Here is a 15594-nt window from a genome sequence, read left to right as displayed (position 1 = left end):
AAGAACTTGACCGCCCGACTGGAATCTCTTGGACGCCTGACGTTCAAAGTCTCGAAAAAACGCTTCGTGAGTGGCGGGCTTTACGTACACTGAGAGAAATCCATATATTTTTATTGATAAAGCACTTATTTGAAGGTTATTTATTCACAACCCTCACAGCAGATTTATATTTGATATTTTCTTTAGTAGTTAAATTATGCATTTAAAAAAGTTTATCAATAGAGAATAAAATATTTGTTTACAAGGTATTTAATAACATTCAATATTAAGTGTTTTATCAATAAAAAAATATGGATTTCTCTCAGTGTGATGGGGGGCACAATAAACCATTAAGTCGCAGTGAAATGAAACCTCCTCAATTAAATCTTATTCGAGGAAACTAAGGAATTATGTCAATTCTTGCTTAGGGGGATCATCTTGGGCACCTTTCCCCCAATCCTAATAATAATAATAACCTAACCGTCATATTTAAAATACTTTATTTCTTCAGTTTCACTCAGGCATGTTGAAATTTTAGGGCCAGTTACATGATCCATCCGAAAAGGGAGCCCTTGGTGAAGACCTTTTCATAGTTTATTGGTTATTCATTAACCCATATAATTACCTTTCCTTAATCTTACCTATCATCCTACGATAAATTTTGTTATAATTTGTAATATAACTTAGCTTAAAGTAATCACAAATCTTTTTTCAGGATATACAGACTGTTTATGAAAATTACACCAATTTTTAGTTCAATCTTATTCAAAAATATTTGAATGTTTCCGGGCTCATTCGGGTGTATTGAAAAAACATATCGTTATCATTTTTCAATTTCAAAACATGTGATGATATTCACTATATCTAAATCTCAAACGATTTATTGGATGAATTTCGACTTTTGTTTTTGCCAATTTAAAAACTACTGAATCTAGGGCAATCATATCATCAGATGATGACGATGACATCTTTCACGCTCAATGTTTCGAACAGAACTACCAGTTTCAGCCAGCAATTACTCTTTCCTCCATAGTAGCGAGAAAACAGAACCATTTATTGAGGAATCCAAGGAAAGTAACATGGGCCATCCTCTACAGAAGGAAACATAAGAAGAGTCAAGAGGAGGAAACTACCAAAAAACGTACCAGAAGGACTCATAAATTCCAAAGGGCTATTGTAGGAGCTCCTCTAAATGGCATTATGGCTAAGAGAAATCAAGGGCCTGAAGTGAGGAAAGCTCAGGGAGAACAAGCCATCGGGGCTGTCAAAGAGCAGAAGAAGAGCCAAAAGGCTACCAAGAGGGCTGCCGCTCCACCTAAACCCAAAGCTGCACCTAAACAGAAAGCAGCCAAAAATGTAGAAAAGGCTGCACCACGTGTAGGAGGCAAACGTTAATTTAAGATCCTCAATAATTCAACTTACTTGTACTCATTTCCAGCTGCTCACGTTGGAATCGGACTGGTGACCTACTGGCCCGAGTAGACCTTCTCAAACCTGAAGAATAAAGAAATATATTTCAGAATTAAAAATTAATTTGAATGTGAAAAATTGTTATTGTTTGTCTTCTTTATGAATCGATTATGTTACACACAAAAGAAAAGCGATAACATAAAATCCGGATCTTTAAGAAGCTTGTGGAAAATCATCGGCCGGCCGAACAGAATTGATATTCTTCCAGAAAACAATTCTTCGGTATTAAATTTATCAATAACAGATTATATAGATTTATAAATTATGTGATGATTCATTAATAAAATATTTTAAATCAGAACCTACAACCTCTGAAAGTTTATTGGTTATTCATTAACCCATATAAATCACCTTTCCTTAATCTTACCTATCATCCCACGATAGATTTTGTGATAATTTGTGATATAACTTACCTTAAAGTAAACACAAATCTTTTTTCAGGATATATAGGCTGTTTATGTAAATAACACCAATTTGTAGTTCAATCTTATTCAAAAATTTTGAATGTTTCCCGGCTCATTCATTTTTCAATTTCAAAAAATGTGATGATATTCACTATATCTAAATCTCAAACGATTTATTGGATGAATTTCGACTTTTGTTTTTGCCAATTTAAAAACTACTGAATCTAGGGCAATCATATCTTCAGATGATGACGATGACATCTTTCACGCTCAATGTTTCGAACAGAACTACCAGTTTCAGCCAGCAATTACTCTTTCCTCCATAGTAGCGAGAAAACAGAACCTTTCGGTGCCGGTCGCCGGTAAAAGGTATACCAGCTTTCACTCTGTAGCTGCACTTATTGCCTTTAAAATCATTTCCTTGACAATCGATTCGTTAATCGTAGTGGCATGGTAAGTTGGTTTTAAGCGTGAATTGACATATTATCCTAAGTGAACCTTTATAAAAAACGAAAAGAAATGAATTAAAACAGCCTAAAACGGAAAAATAAATATTTCGGACCGAAAACAGTTCGGGAATGTGACGGATCAGACCAGAATTTGCCCTGTGAAAGTAGAGGAATTCTTGAAAAATTTCAGAAAAAATGTATTTTGTGTTTCTTCGATCTATTGCCGCTGCTTTGTTTGGCATAGTGGTTACAGTATATAATTTTTCCAGTAGTGATTATATTTTCTGAGTAATTTTTCTATATCAATATCATTCATTAAAGAGGAATTCTCATTATTGATAGAAGCATTGTATCATTTACATTTAACATTCAAACATAAAACTTACTTCTTGCAGTGGTGGCCTCGGGGACGACCTCGGGGACGACCTCGGGGACGACCTCGGGGACGACCTCGGGGACTGAAGGAGTTGGTACTGAAATAAAAATATATGAGTATATAATTTTTCTAGCAGTGAAGATATTTTATGAGTAATTTTTCTATATCAATATCATTCAATGAAGAGGAATTCTCATTATTGGTAGAAACATTGTATTATTGATTATATTTTTCGTTCATTTAGCTTGAATTTGTGGAAAAGGTGACAAAATTAGATTTTCACGGAGATGTTCCATTTTCAATAAACATTTGAATATCGTTTTTTCTGAATTAGGTTATCACCTGTATTCTTCCTTTTCGAAATCCTCATAGAATAGGCAACTTTTCAACTTAATATGCAGTAAATGTCCAGTGCTTTTTTGTACACCATTTCAGATCGAATTCGGTACAAAAAAACACTTTCTCCAAAACGAGAGTTAAAAATTTTTTTTTCGGGGTCCCAGTATAATATTTTGTGCTAATCTTCAGTTAATAAATTGAAGCAATCATTCAAAAATATTCACGGAAACTGATTCGTTTGACGTGGTCTTTTTGGGACACCCTGTATACTAAAGAAGAATTGAAAATGTTGTGAACTCTCTCAGTACGGTAGAGCGGTGTGACTTTGTCAACGGAGGTACTTTGAATGGTGTGCTAAGGTACGTTATGTGAGCTGGTAATTTTTTAACGTGGGTATATATGCGAAATACTAGGAGTTGTGCAGAAAATATGGCGAACGGTCTATCAAAATATTTTTAGCAGCTTACTCTACATTCATTTAGAATGTAGTTAAAAAAAACTGAAAACATTTGGTTGAGAGGGTTTCGATATTTTGAGAAATTTTTCTATTGTGGCACTTTGACGGGAGACTTTGCCACTTACCAAATTTGTTTCACCTGCGTTATTTTCAGGCACAATTATGGGTCGTCTATACAAAAAGAAGATGTATGCAAGGAAATATAGTAATTATACAGAAAAAAACACTAATCGGAGCAATCAATGCAGTTCGAAATGAAAACATTTCAATACAGACAGCTGCCGAAGTGTACAACATTCCCAGAAGAACTCTTTGGAATAAAATTAACTAAAGATATATGGGCGAACCCGAATGGAAACCTCGAACGATAATTAAAAATGCAAACTGAGTTTCATACTGTCATCCTTACCTGTTGTAACATTTTCGTCTGATTCCAGTGGCTCTTCCGGCACTTCACCATTACCTTCAGGCATAGCTGAAAATAATTCTACAATTACAAAGATTATTGAGGAAATAATAAAAACAAGATTGGTTGGATTTTTCAGATTGTCTCAAAAACAGTATGGTTTTCGAGTGAAATAATTCAACGCTGGGACCAGTGGCTGACCTGGTAGAAAATATAATAAAAAAAACAGACGATGGTTATTATGTTGCTACAATATTCATAGATCTTAAGAAAGTATTCGATACAATAGATCATCTCAAGCTTATCGGAAAACTGGAGCTACTTGGAATATCAAGACCAGCCTTGAAACTTATAAGATCATTTCTATTAGACAGATCTCAATATGATACAATAAATGTAAAATAAACTGGAAAAAGAAAAGTCAAAACCGTTATACCCCAAGGTACCTGCTGAATGTTGAGTGTTTATCAAAGGTGAATCTACCAGGAAAATGCTATATGTTTGCAGGCGACACAGTTTTATTGTTTTATCACAATGATCTGAAGGAACTTGAAAGAGTTGCGAATAGTGCTCTGCTTACTTTCTATAAATGGTTGTGTTGCAACAAACTCGTAATTAATGAAGATAAGGAAGTCTACATGTTTGTCTGAAAAATCACCAATAATCTCATGAAGAACGGCCTAACAATGGAAAACAACATCATCCGTCAATATAATACAAGAAATAGAGATTCAGGTTGGATATAAACACAAAAACAAATTATGGTAGAAAAAGACCTAACTATGGCGCTGTAGAACTTTATAACAAATTACCCCGTACCATCAGATTATCCATATCACTGAGAACATTTCGAGCTAATGTGCGAAAAAATTTAGTGGTGTAATTTTATTTTGAAATCTGAATACTAACAAATTCAAATTTGTAATAAGAAATTTATATCGCACATTCATTTATATTTTGTTAATATTTCTGTGAGAAGAACTGTATGTTGATCAACAGAATAAACTGTATTTATTTATTTAAACTTGACGCTTCAATGAGAATTCTACAGGGCGATTCACCAGGATGGCCTATTGGACGTTTATGGAAAATAAATGATAATTTTAAGCTGAAAATTTGCATATTGGGGTTGAGACAATGATCTTTTTCCCTGAAATATTTTCAGAGCTCTACAACTTCTGGTTATACCGGAAACAGAGTACAACTTACTCATTTCAAATGGCACACCCAGTTTATTATTGCATCATTAGATAGCTTTTTTGACGACAATTTCGGCAAAATGCCATACCTTGGGTGAAAACACAACGGTTCATGAGTTGATGCGATTCTTATGAAAAAAAATTTCTTATGAAAAAAAATGGTGGCATTGATGAGGACTCCCATTTTTCAAATTTTTCGATTCTGCAACACTGTTTTTATTTTGGACCAAAAACGTAATTTGACAATCTTGAGTTTTGATGAATATGAGTTGTTCAAGTTCATGCTCTTCTTATAAACACCCTGTACATTTTTGGGTCCAAACCACAAAAAGTATTATAATGCTACGTATTTGCAGAATCGAAAACGAAAAAAATGGTTTGGAAAAAAGCTTTTTCTGCCGAAATATTCAAAAAAATGTGAGTTCTCATTGCCACCATTTTTTTCATAAGAATCACATTAACTCATAAACCGTTGGGTTTTTACCCAAGGCATGGCACATTGCCGAAATTGTCGACAAAAAAGGTATCTTATATTTAGGAAGAAAGATCATTATCTCAAACCCCTAAATGCAAATTTTCAGCTCAAAATTATGATCAGTTTTCAATAAACGTCTAAAAGGCGATCCCGGTGAATCACTCTGTATATCCTAGATATTTTAAAAAAGAAGAATAGCACCGTCTTTGCTTTCATTTCGATCTCTCGTTCATACACGCGCTTCTTGCCATCATTTAATAAAAGTTTGAATTCGCAAGTTGAAATCAATAATTTCATCTACAGTTTACTGAAAAAAATTTGAAAATTGAGCTAAAAATAAGTAAACTGAGCCTAGTAATAAAAGGATAGGGATAAGAAGAAACAGAACTAAAACGAAAACTTACGTGTTTCGGGCGACCTACACCTCAAATTATACCTCCAATGAGGAGGAGCCCTTGCTCTTGGGGGCTTCGGTACGTGTTGGGGTCTTTCGTAGGGCGCTGTAATTTTTTTTTTTTTAGAATTTAGCTTATCAATACAATTTGTACCTCATAAAGAGTGTTGAATCCTCGGCAATTCCTAAATGAGAGCTTTTGAAATTTTCACTGATTTTTATCCAAGGTTGAGTAAATAATAATTATTTCACGTTTTAGGGATGAATTTTTGACAAAGCTAATCGAAATGTGTATTGAAGGATCAAAACGAATATTTACAAAAACGATTAAAGGTATTCACAAACTTTACTGTGGAAATTTCAAGAGTACCTTTTCCCTCGACAGTCTCTCACAGGAATGGGATGATTTTTACTTTTTTATAATTATGATCGAGTGATTTCATGAATCTATAGTTCCATTCGAAGAGGTTCGATGGAATAAGAATGAGAATTTCAAACTCGGGAAATTTCAGAAGGATTGCTAATTATTTTTCGAAAAGTTCCGAAGACCTTTGGAATGAAATGGATATTTATTATTTGTAATAATTATGGACGAGAGATTCTAACAACTGGATATATTGATAACCTAAACTATTTTTCATTTAGGGATTCATCAGGCCAAGTATCTAGCTTGATATTTTAACCAACTACTTGACTTGAAAATCAAGCTCGTGAAAAATTACATACTTGATCTTACCTTGACTTGATTTTAGATATTTATTGCTTGACTTGATATCAAGCTACTTGATATTACTTGAGCTTGATATGCACGCGTCGCACGGCAAATATTTCTGCAATCTCGTGCGCACTTTATTAGTAATTTTCTCACATTTCTACGAAATCTATTGGTAGATTTTGGAAGTTTCAGAAATATCTTTCCAAACTTGGCCAAAATGGCCAAGGATTTTATATGAACGCCAGCATCTTCTGAACGATAATTTTCCTGTTGAAAGACAATTTTCCAGAGCTTCTCTTACAGTTACAAAAGCCCGCAATAGGTTAGGCGACAAATCTATAAAGTGCCTCATGTTTCTCAGATCCTGGATGGAAAATTATGAAATCAAACAAAGCCTGGAGGTTTCTCAATTTTAGGAAACTTTATTTCTTTATTATTTTCCATTTTATTGTTCTTTTATACAAGAAGTTCAATGAATAAAAGTGTTTTTTTGTGAGGTTCCTTCTCATTTCAACATTTTCTTATTGATGTGACATTACACAACGAAACTGCTAAAAATCAAGTAGCTTCATATGTTTATTAAATACTTGACTTGACTTGAGATTTACTTGAAATCAAGTCAAGCTCAAGCCAAGTAGCTTGAAAATCAAGCCAAGCCGTGAATCTCTAATTTCATTCCAAAGAGTCAATACAAATTGAAAAAGTTAGAGTTAATTGCAGAAAAAAATGTATCAATAACATTTTGATGAGTGAAATAATCAGTGGAATAATATATTATTTCGGAATGCACTTTCTTTGAAGGACCAAAAAGGGATATATTTTTATTTCATTGACGAATTGCCGGGATTGAAAATAATTTGAAAACTATAACTTACTTTTTTGTTTGGGGGGACCTCTTACTGGGCGATCTGGAATAGACAAAATTGTTTTCAATATATCATTCAAACTGTTGTGGAACAAAAAAAATTCTCAAGTGTTTTCATCCGAATTGAAATTTGAAAAAAAAATCAATTCAGAAATTCAGATGAATCTGCAACTGCCTCCCTCGACTTCCTATCTATCACACAAATTGGACTCTGGAGCAAAATTCAGGAACTTACCTACTGGTCGCCTGCCGCCTGGAAAAAAAAATTGATATCAAATTTCAATTAATTAAATTTTAATCTGGGATTGATTTATGGGAATGACAATACTTTTCTCAACGAACAATGGAATATCTTGTACCTCTACTTAGAAGTAGGTGTAAAAAGATGAAAAATTATGTTATTACCAAGGGCGTAGAAATGGGGGATACCGGGGGTAAATACCCCCCAAGATTTCCAAAATATAAAATTTCAGAATCCTCTCAAAGACGAAGAACCAAAATCTTTTTTCTTTCCTTTAAAATCGACACGGCAGCAAAAAATCGGACCCTTTTACGGTTTAAAAGTTTATTCTCGCTTTTATTGGACTACGAGTACGTCCATGTACGAGGTTTATTATTTCTACCCACTTTGTCGACGTCCCCCTTGTTTTGCCGTCTGTGATTTTAGCACTCGTCATCGGTAAATACAAAATTTTAATACTGCAGTTATCAAAGAAGGAACTGAACCGAGTTATTGGCATCGAAAAATTTTCTGTGCTGTTTCACAATTTGATGTGTTTCATTCGAATTGCAATTTATTTGTGATGACATCAGTTTTGAATTGACTATAAAGGGTGATCCTAAATTGGAGGTACCAACGAAAATGACAGATTCCTCGGATCATTTTAAGAAATTAAGTGAGTACTACAACAGGGGTTCGTAAACGATTTGTTTTCGAGATACAGATAGCACCTTTCCTTCACAAAAAATTCAATTTAAATTTGATATAGATATTCAAATTCAAAGTTTTCATCATATGTGAAAATTGTGGGTACTTGTCAAACAATTATTCAGTAATCCTCAGGAAAATTCAAATTATCATAAGATCCAGTAAACTTTGATGAATAAAATTAATGGACTTGTTTTCATTTTTTCGTTAAGGATTAATTCTAAAAATTTAAGTAAAATGAAACAAAAATGTGGAAGAATCATTGAAATACCTCTAGAAATGAAAAAGTTATGGGACTTTGAAGTTGCGCTTGGAAGAGTGCTTACGAATTCATTGGTATACAATCACTTGTGCCGTTCGTGTCGTGTTTTGTTCGTTACACCTACACATACCGGATTTTATACGGGCAGTAAACATTACTTTTTTCTCTTTCTACTTTTTACTCCTCACATAAATATGTTTTGCCATTGATAATTAATGGATAGACTTCAACAACCAGTACTCAACTACAAACTGTTGATGAAACGTTTTTTAAATAAATCATCGTTATGAGTTGAGCCATGATGAAGCAAACTCAAGAGTAGATACTTATTGGAAAAGTTTAACTCCTTTTATTTCAGCACTGACATAAGATGGATTTGAAGAAAAAAACTTCATCACTGCGAATATATCTATTTTAGGCGAATTGTCACTTAGTCCTTTCACGAAGCCTTCTTCCATTATGGTGACATTAAAACAAAACTCGAGTTAAAACTACAAACGGCGCGAGAGCCTTGGCGCGGCTAAGTATTTAAACGTAATTTATGGTGTAGCGATCACAGGCAAGTGGCGTGACGTCACAGACGAGTCGGAGACCAAAGACGTTCCGCGCTAAAATACGTAAATTCAAATAATCTATTTATTGATGGATTTTCAAAATGTTTTCACTGATTTATCAGTTTTGCTCTATATTTTAATTCTATCGTGTCAAATATAGTATTATCAACATCACTAAACTAGTCCATTATAAGTTTTGGTACTTATTTACTAAATCTTGAGAAGAAGATTAACAAAGATTCGATAAACTGTTATAGGAATCACAAAAAAAAAGTATAGGACTCCTAGAAACACCTTGTATATCGAAGGCAAAGCGTATAGACATTTTATTCTTGAAATTATATCATAATTTATTCAATTAAGAAAATAATAGTATATAAAAAAAAAGTATATTCATGGAATCTCCCATTTTTCTTCGTACCTTCAATTTAGGAACACCCTGTATAAGGCAAGAACAATCGAATCGGTAATCAAAAAAATGCTACTATTTCGAATACTTTTTGGTTCAAACTTACATTACAGATATGGGTGAACGTTGTAGTCAATAATTTTTTTTTATTACCCCCAGCCCCAAAAAAAGGATCTACGCCCTAGGTGTTTACTAATAAGTATAAAGATTTTTCTTACTTTTCTTGTTCTGCCGCTTTATGTAGTTTTCTGGATATCCCCAGCGATCCGGAGCAGTACGGATTCTTTGTGATCTCCTGAGACCTGTAAAACATAATTAAACAAATTTTAACCAAGAATGTATGCGGTGTCTCAAATTCGTTATCTAGTGGGGGTATATCAGAATCCCTTTGAGCTACAAGAAAATGAATGGCACATTTACGGGCTCGGTTTTTGACAGAATTAGTTTGGTGAAAACCGCAACCTTTCAAGTCAAAATTAGAAAATGGCTTGAAATAAAAAGTTCTCATAACTTCTCATTACTGGTTCTATTAGTTTTGAAGTTATTATACAGGGTATCCCGTAAAGACCACGTCAAACCGAGGGAGAATGTAGATCAGAGAATAAACCACCTGCTATGACAAAATTCCCATTATAAAAGTATTACCGTTTTCGGGATATTTTTTTTTTTGAAAAATAATGAATTTTTCCCCTTTCAATAGTTCCTTACGGTTGGTACAATTTTACACCTTTTTGGTTAATTTTTTCAGTAAAATATTGCTGAAGAATGAATACAACGTTTACATTAAAAACTTCCTGCGAACATTTTAAAGGAGGGCTATGAGAAATATTTTTATTGGAAATGTAGGTAGTGGATTATTTTGTTCATGAAGTTTAGCCCATCGTAGTGGAACCAAAATGTACCGAGCAACTGCTGTACATTACACCAATAAATTGTCTATTTTATAGTGATTTCAAAAAGGTATCACACAAGTCATTTGGTATTCAAAGAAAAAAGATATTACTGTTTTTATCCGAATGGGTACGTTTCTGACAAAATCAAGTTTGTCAATTCTGTTAAGAAATCTTCGACGTTGCATTACTTAGTGAACAATGGCAATTGTTTACGTGCGAAAATATTACTCGCATAATTATTCACCTAAACGAAATTCAACTTTGCCGGCAAATTTCGCGAAAACATCATGCAGATCCAGATTTTTTTAGTAAGATCATTTGGAGCGACGAGTCTTCCTGTTCCAAGGATGGGTACATGAAGACCTAAATCCTCTGGACTTTTAATATTGGGGCTGCCTAAAAGACAAAGTATACGCAACACCAATACGTGATGAATCCGAATTGCGAATGCGTTCTCTCAATTCGGCTTCATCACGTATGGGTGTTGCGTATACTTTGTCTTTTAGGCAGCCCCAATGATAAAAGTCCTTAGGATTTAGGTCAGGTGAACGAGGAGGTCACAAAATTTCACCTCCTCTTCCAATGCACCGGTGGGAATCAGTTCTATTCAAATGTGCGGTAACTTCGAGTCCGTAATGTGCTGGGCATCCATCATGTTGAAACCACTGAATACGTCGCAGCGCCAGTGGCACATCTTCCAATAAAATGGGCAGCTGGTTGGTTAAAAATTCCAAATAATTGTTTGCGTTCAGTGATGGCGGCAGTTCGATCGGGCCCAAAATTGCACCATTAAATATTCCAGTCCATAAATTGATCTTGAATCGATATTGTGATCTATCTTCTCTCACCTCGTGTGGATTTATGATATTCCAGCTATGCAAATTGTGGAGATTCATGTACTCATCTTTGGTACAGGAAGACTCGTCGCTCCAAATGATCTTATTGAAAAAATCTGGATCTGCATGATGTTTTCGCAAAATTTGCCGGCAAAATTGAATTTCGTTGAGGTGAATAATTATGCGAGTAATATTTTCGCACATAAACAATTGCCATCGTCCTCTAAGTAATGCAACATCGAAGATTTCTTAACAGAATTGACAAACTTGATTTTGTCAGAAACGTACCCATTTGGATAAAAACAGTCATATCTTTTTTCTTTGAATATCAAATGACTTGTGTGATACCTTTTTGAAATCACTATAAAATAGACAATTTATTGGTGTAATGTGCAGCAGTAGCTCGGTACATTTTGGTTCCACTACGATGGGCTAAACTTCATGAACAAAATAATCCACTACCAAAATTTCCAAGAAAAATTTTTCTCATAGCCTTCCTTTAAAATGTTCGGAGGAAGTTCTTAATGTAAACGTTTAAATCATTCTTCAGCAATATTTTACTGAAAAAATTAACCAAAGAAGTGAAAAATTGTACCAACCGTAAAGACAAAACTATTGAAAGGGGCAAAAATTCATTATTTCCCAAAAAAAAAAAATCTCGAAAACGGTAAGACTTTTATAATGGGAATATTGTCATAGCAGGTGGGTTATCCTTTGATCTACATTCTCATTCGGTTTGACGTGGTCTTTACGGGACACCCTGTATAATACAAATTCGAAAATGTTTGAAAAAATCTAAGTCTTAATTCCGGAAACCTTATTGATCCACCGAATTTCTTAAATATCTTGAATATATCATGTTATAATATAACATAATGATATATATTTTATTTATTATAGACAGTTTTACGGCTTACATTAAAAAAAAAACTAAAGTTTGTATCATAACTTCAAAATTAATTGCAATGAAAAAAAAATAATTACACCAATGGATTTTACTGAAAAAATGTTCTGTAGAATAGTTTTGTCTCCTGTTTATAATACCATCGGTATTAAAAAAAATATCAGAACTTTTAATTTGACGCCGTTTTCTAATTTTCCCTTACAGCTTGAAAACAGTTGAACTTAGTATAAGATTGCGGTTTTAACTTGTCAATTATCTCACAAATCGATCCCGAAAATGTGCCTTTCATTTTTTTCTTGCTTGAAGGGATTCTGACATCACCTCACTAGACAAAGAATTTGGAACACCCGATACAGGATGTTTGGTAAAGATACCTTTGTCAAAATTGAAGGAGCGATTCCTTGATTGACATTATATCTATATTACCGTTACAATTTCATCTGAATTTTTTTTTGTATTGAAGTAAAAGAAGAAAACTCAATTTGAAAAAAACAGTTATTTTTACCAAAGCTGAGAGATTTCTAGTGAAACAATTTTTGAAAGGAATATCTTCAGTTTCATATAGAAATAAAAATTCGGTAAATAAATGCAGAAAAATTTCAGAAACTGCAGATATTCCTATAAAATGCGGATATTCCTTAGTTTTGGTTAAACCCAAAAGAGAAGAGAAAAGACCTTATTTCTAGTTGTAATTGAAGAATCACCTCCTGAATTTTTTTCATCTTTTCCAAACACACTGTATACGAATTATGTATGACCGGATATTCTATGTTTTTCTCAACAATAAATAACTAATTCAAAAATGAGAATAAACTAATGAAGTTTGCTAATTTTCATGCTACTTTAACCTATCGATAGATTCAGAAATTGAATTATAAAAAATCAGCAATAAAAGGTATTCGAATAAATTCTTTTCTGATAAAAACTCAATGAGACCCAAATCATATTTTCCAAACGATCATAAAAATTCATTACATAAATCGGTTTAAAAGTATTTTTGAGCCGATAGAGACAGAAGCTCTTCGTATCGTGCGGATATTAAAAACATCAAGAAATTATTACAAACAAAAATCATAAAAGGTTAAAAAAATAAATGGATGTCTTCAATCTTACCTACGGTACCATCACTCTCCAGACCCTGAAAATAAATCAATATTTTAGTAAAACCAATATACAGCAGGAATAATATTTGTTAAATAATATAATAGAAAAAATATGATCCAACAGAATTGAGCGGTTTCGAAGAAATGACTGACATAAAGGGAATTTTTGTGGTCTAAAAGGGCGCAATTAGTGCATGAATTTCGAGTGCTCAAAAGCTCCTAACTTCACGTCATTGATTTTTTTCTATATGACTCTGACAAACTGATATGACAGTTCACGCAGATAACACAAAGCTTGAAATGATTATTCTATGTTGTGTTGAAAGCAAATAAACTTCATTATTATTATTGTTATATGTATACAGGTCTCATTCAAAAGTGTCCTGCACCCTCAATAATACAATAACGAATCAGAATTAGTGAAAATTGATTCTTGTTGACGGGGGAGATGATCTGGGATACAAAACTTGTTTCTACTAGAAACCCCCTGGAGAGGGTTGCAACCTCATCAGGAATTTGAGTAGAGAAAGTGGGTAGTTTTGTAGCACAAATGTATGCATTCAATTTTCATTCAAATTTGTATGAACCTGCAGTTTGTGTTCTATAAATTGAATATTCACAAAGTTAGAGGGTGTTTTTTATGGAATTATGGTATAGTATATCCAAAGTCACTTGAACTAGTCTATAAAAACGCTTCGCAAGAGATAATTGCAAAACAGTCATAAACCATAGGCGCACACTTTTCAAACCCTTGAGTTGAAAATAATATTTTTGCGTATGTATGGGACTCAGATTTCGATTATTTCAGAAGTGACGTAAGTAGCTTTCGCTGTTACATCAAAAATTATACTATGTCATTCTACGGTGTTATAATTTGATTATTCTTTATTCTCGACCTGTAATATACTATCAAGGAACGTTATCAACGATGATGAACTGATCGTTGCATTGAATTATAAGAGCACGATGTTTGAGATTCGGAAATGTTCTGTCTGAAGATAAGACAAACTAGGGTAGAATAGGTGCATGACCTTGAGGTCCTGAGTGACATCAAGTCACTCGAAAAGTTTTTTGAAAAAAACCTTTATTTTTTATTCATTCAGTAAATTTTACGTAGGTATAAAGAGTGAGGGGTCTCAAGCAAATCCTATACTCAAAGAGTTATCGAGAAAAAACTTGAACTAAGGAAAACTGCAATTTCTCATTGAATAGAGTAGTCTATGATTTCAGAAAACATAAAAAGAAATTAAAAAGTCGAAATTTCATGAATTGTAATAAATTATTCTTTAAGATGGTTGAAAATCCATAAACCAATAAAATTTTCAATTACGAATAATTAATGACATTTCATGAAATGTCAAATTTAGTTATCCAAATTTCGATTTTAGTTTCTATGTTTTCCGGAAGTCATAGACCGAGTCATAGACTACTCCACTCAGTTAGAAATTGTAGTATTTCTAGTATTAAATTTTTCGTATTCAGAATCAGAATAAATATTCAAAGATATATGTAACCTATTATCAAAACTGTCCTGACTGAAGGCAGGAAATGGTGAAATATTTGTATTTTATATAAAATACTTGATTGATTTTCCGATCTGGCTACGTAGTTGCTAATTTGATGTACTAAGAGCCTCAACATCATATGCCTATTCTACATGATTTCTCAAACCAGTAATAACATTGCTAAAATCAGAAAATGTAATGAAAATTTTGTTGGTTAATCTCATTTTAATCAATTCTTCCTTCAGTGGAATGAAGATATTTAGGATGCGAAATCATTTTCTTCAGAACCCGTCATATATCAATTCTGACTTTGAAAGTAAACGGAGGAATATATTTGATTGTGAAATATTCATCTTTTTTTACATGAGCCATAGAATTGTGCTGAACATCATAGTCGAAATCATTAAAAGCATCAGTCACACAACGAACTAAAACTACGTAAAAATGCATTTCAATGATACCCCTATGGACCACACTGGTCTATGCGAATTATTAGAAAGTAATTAAGAAGTGACAGATGCAGCCAATGAGTGTAACCAAAAACGCTCTCTAAGTGGAAAGGGGAATACGAGGGAAAATATTCAGCCAATAAGATCAATCTAATCGGGACATTCTTGTTTCCAAGACGATTTGCTAAATACCGGGATTTATTTGAGAGTATTGATAGTTCCA

General features: G+C 33.3%; 1 protein-coding gene across 1 annotated transcript; it reads left to right on the top strand.

The window, feature by feature from the left end:
• Positions 1-885: 885 nt before the first annotated feature.
• Positions 886-1583, top strand: LOC123685375 (60S ribosomal protein L24-like; the record flags this gene model as incomplete). Its single annotated transcript, XM_045625029.1, has 1 exon — positions 886-1583. A coding segment is annotated over one exon (489 nt), but the record flags the coding sequence as incomplete, so codon positions are not given.
• Positions 1584-15594: the final 14011 nt, after the last annotated feature.

Source organism: Harmonia axyridis, chromosome 7, assembly GCF_914767665.1.
Source record: "Harmonia axyridis chromosome 7, icHarAxyr1.1, whole genome shotgun sequence".
NCBI lineage: Eukaryota > Metazoa > Arthropoda > Insecta > Coleoptera > Coccinellidae > Harmonia > Harmonia axyridis.
Note: the sequence above shows the minus strand (reverse complement) of the source record. Positions and strands in the feature narration are given on the sequence as shown.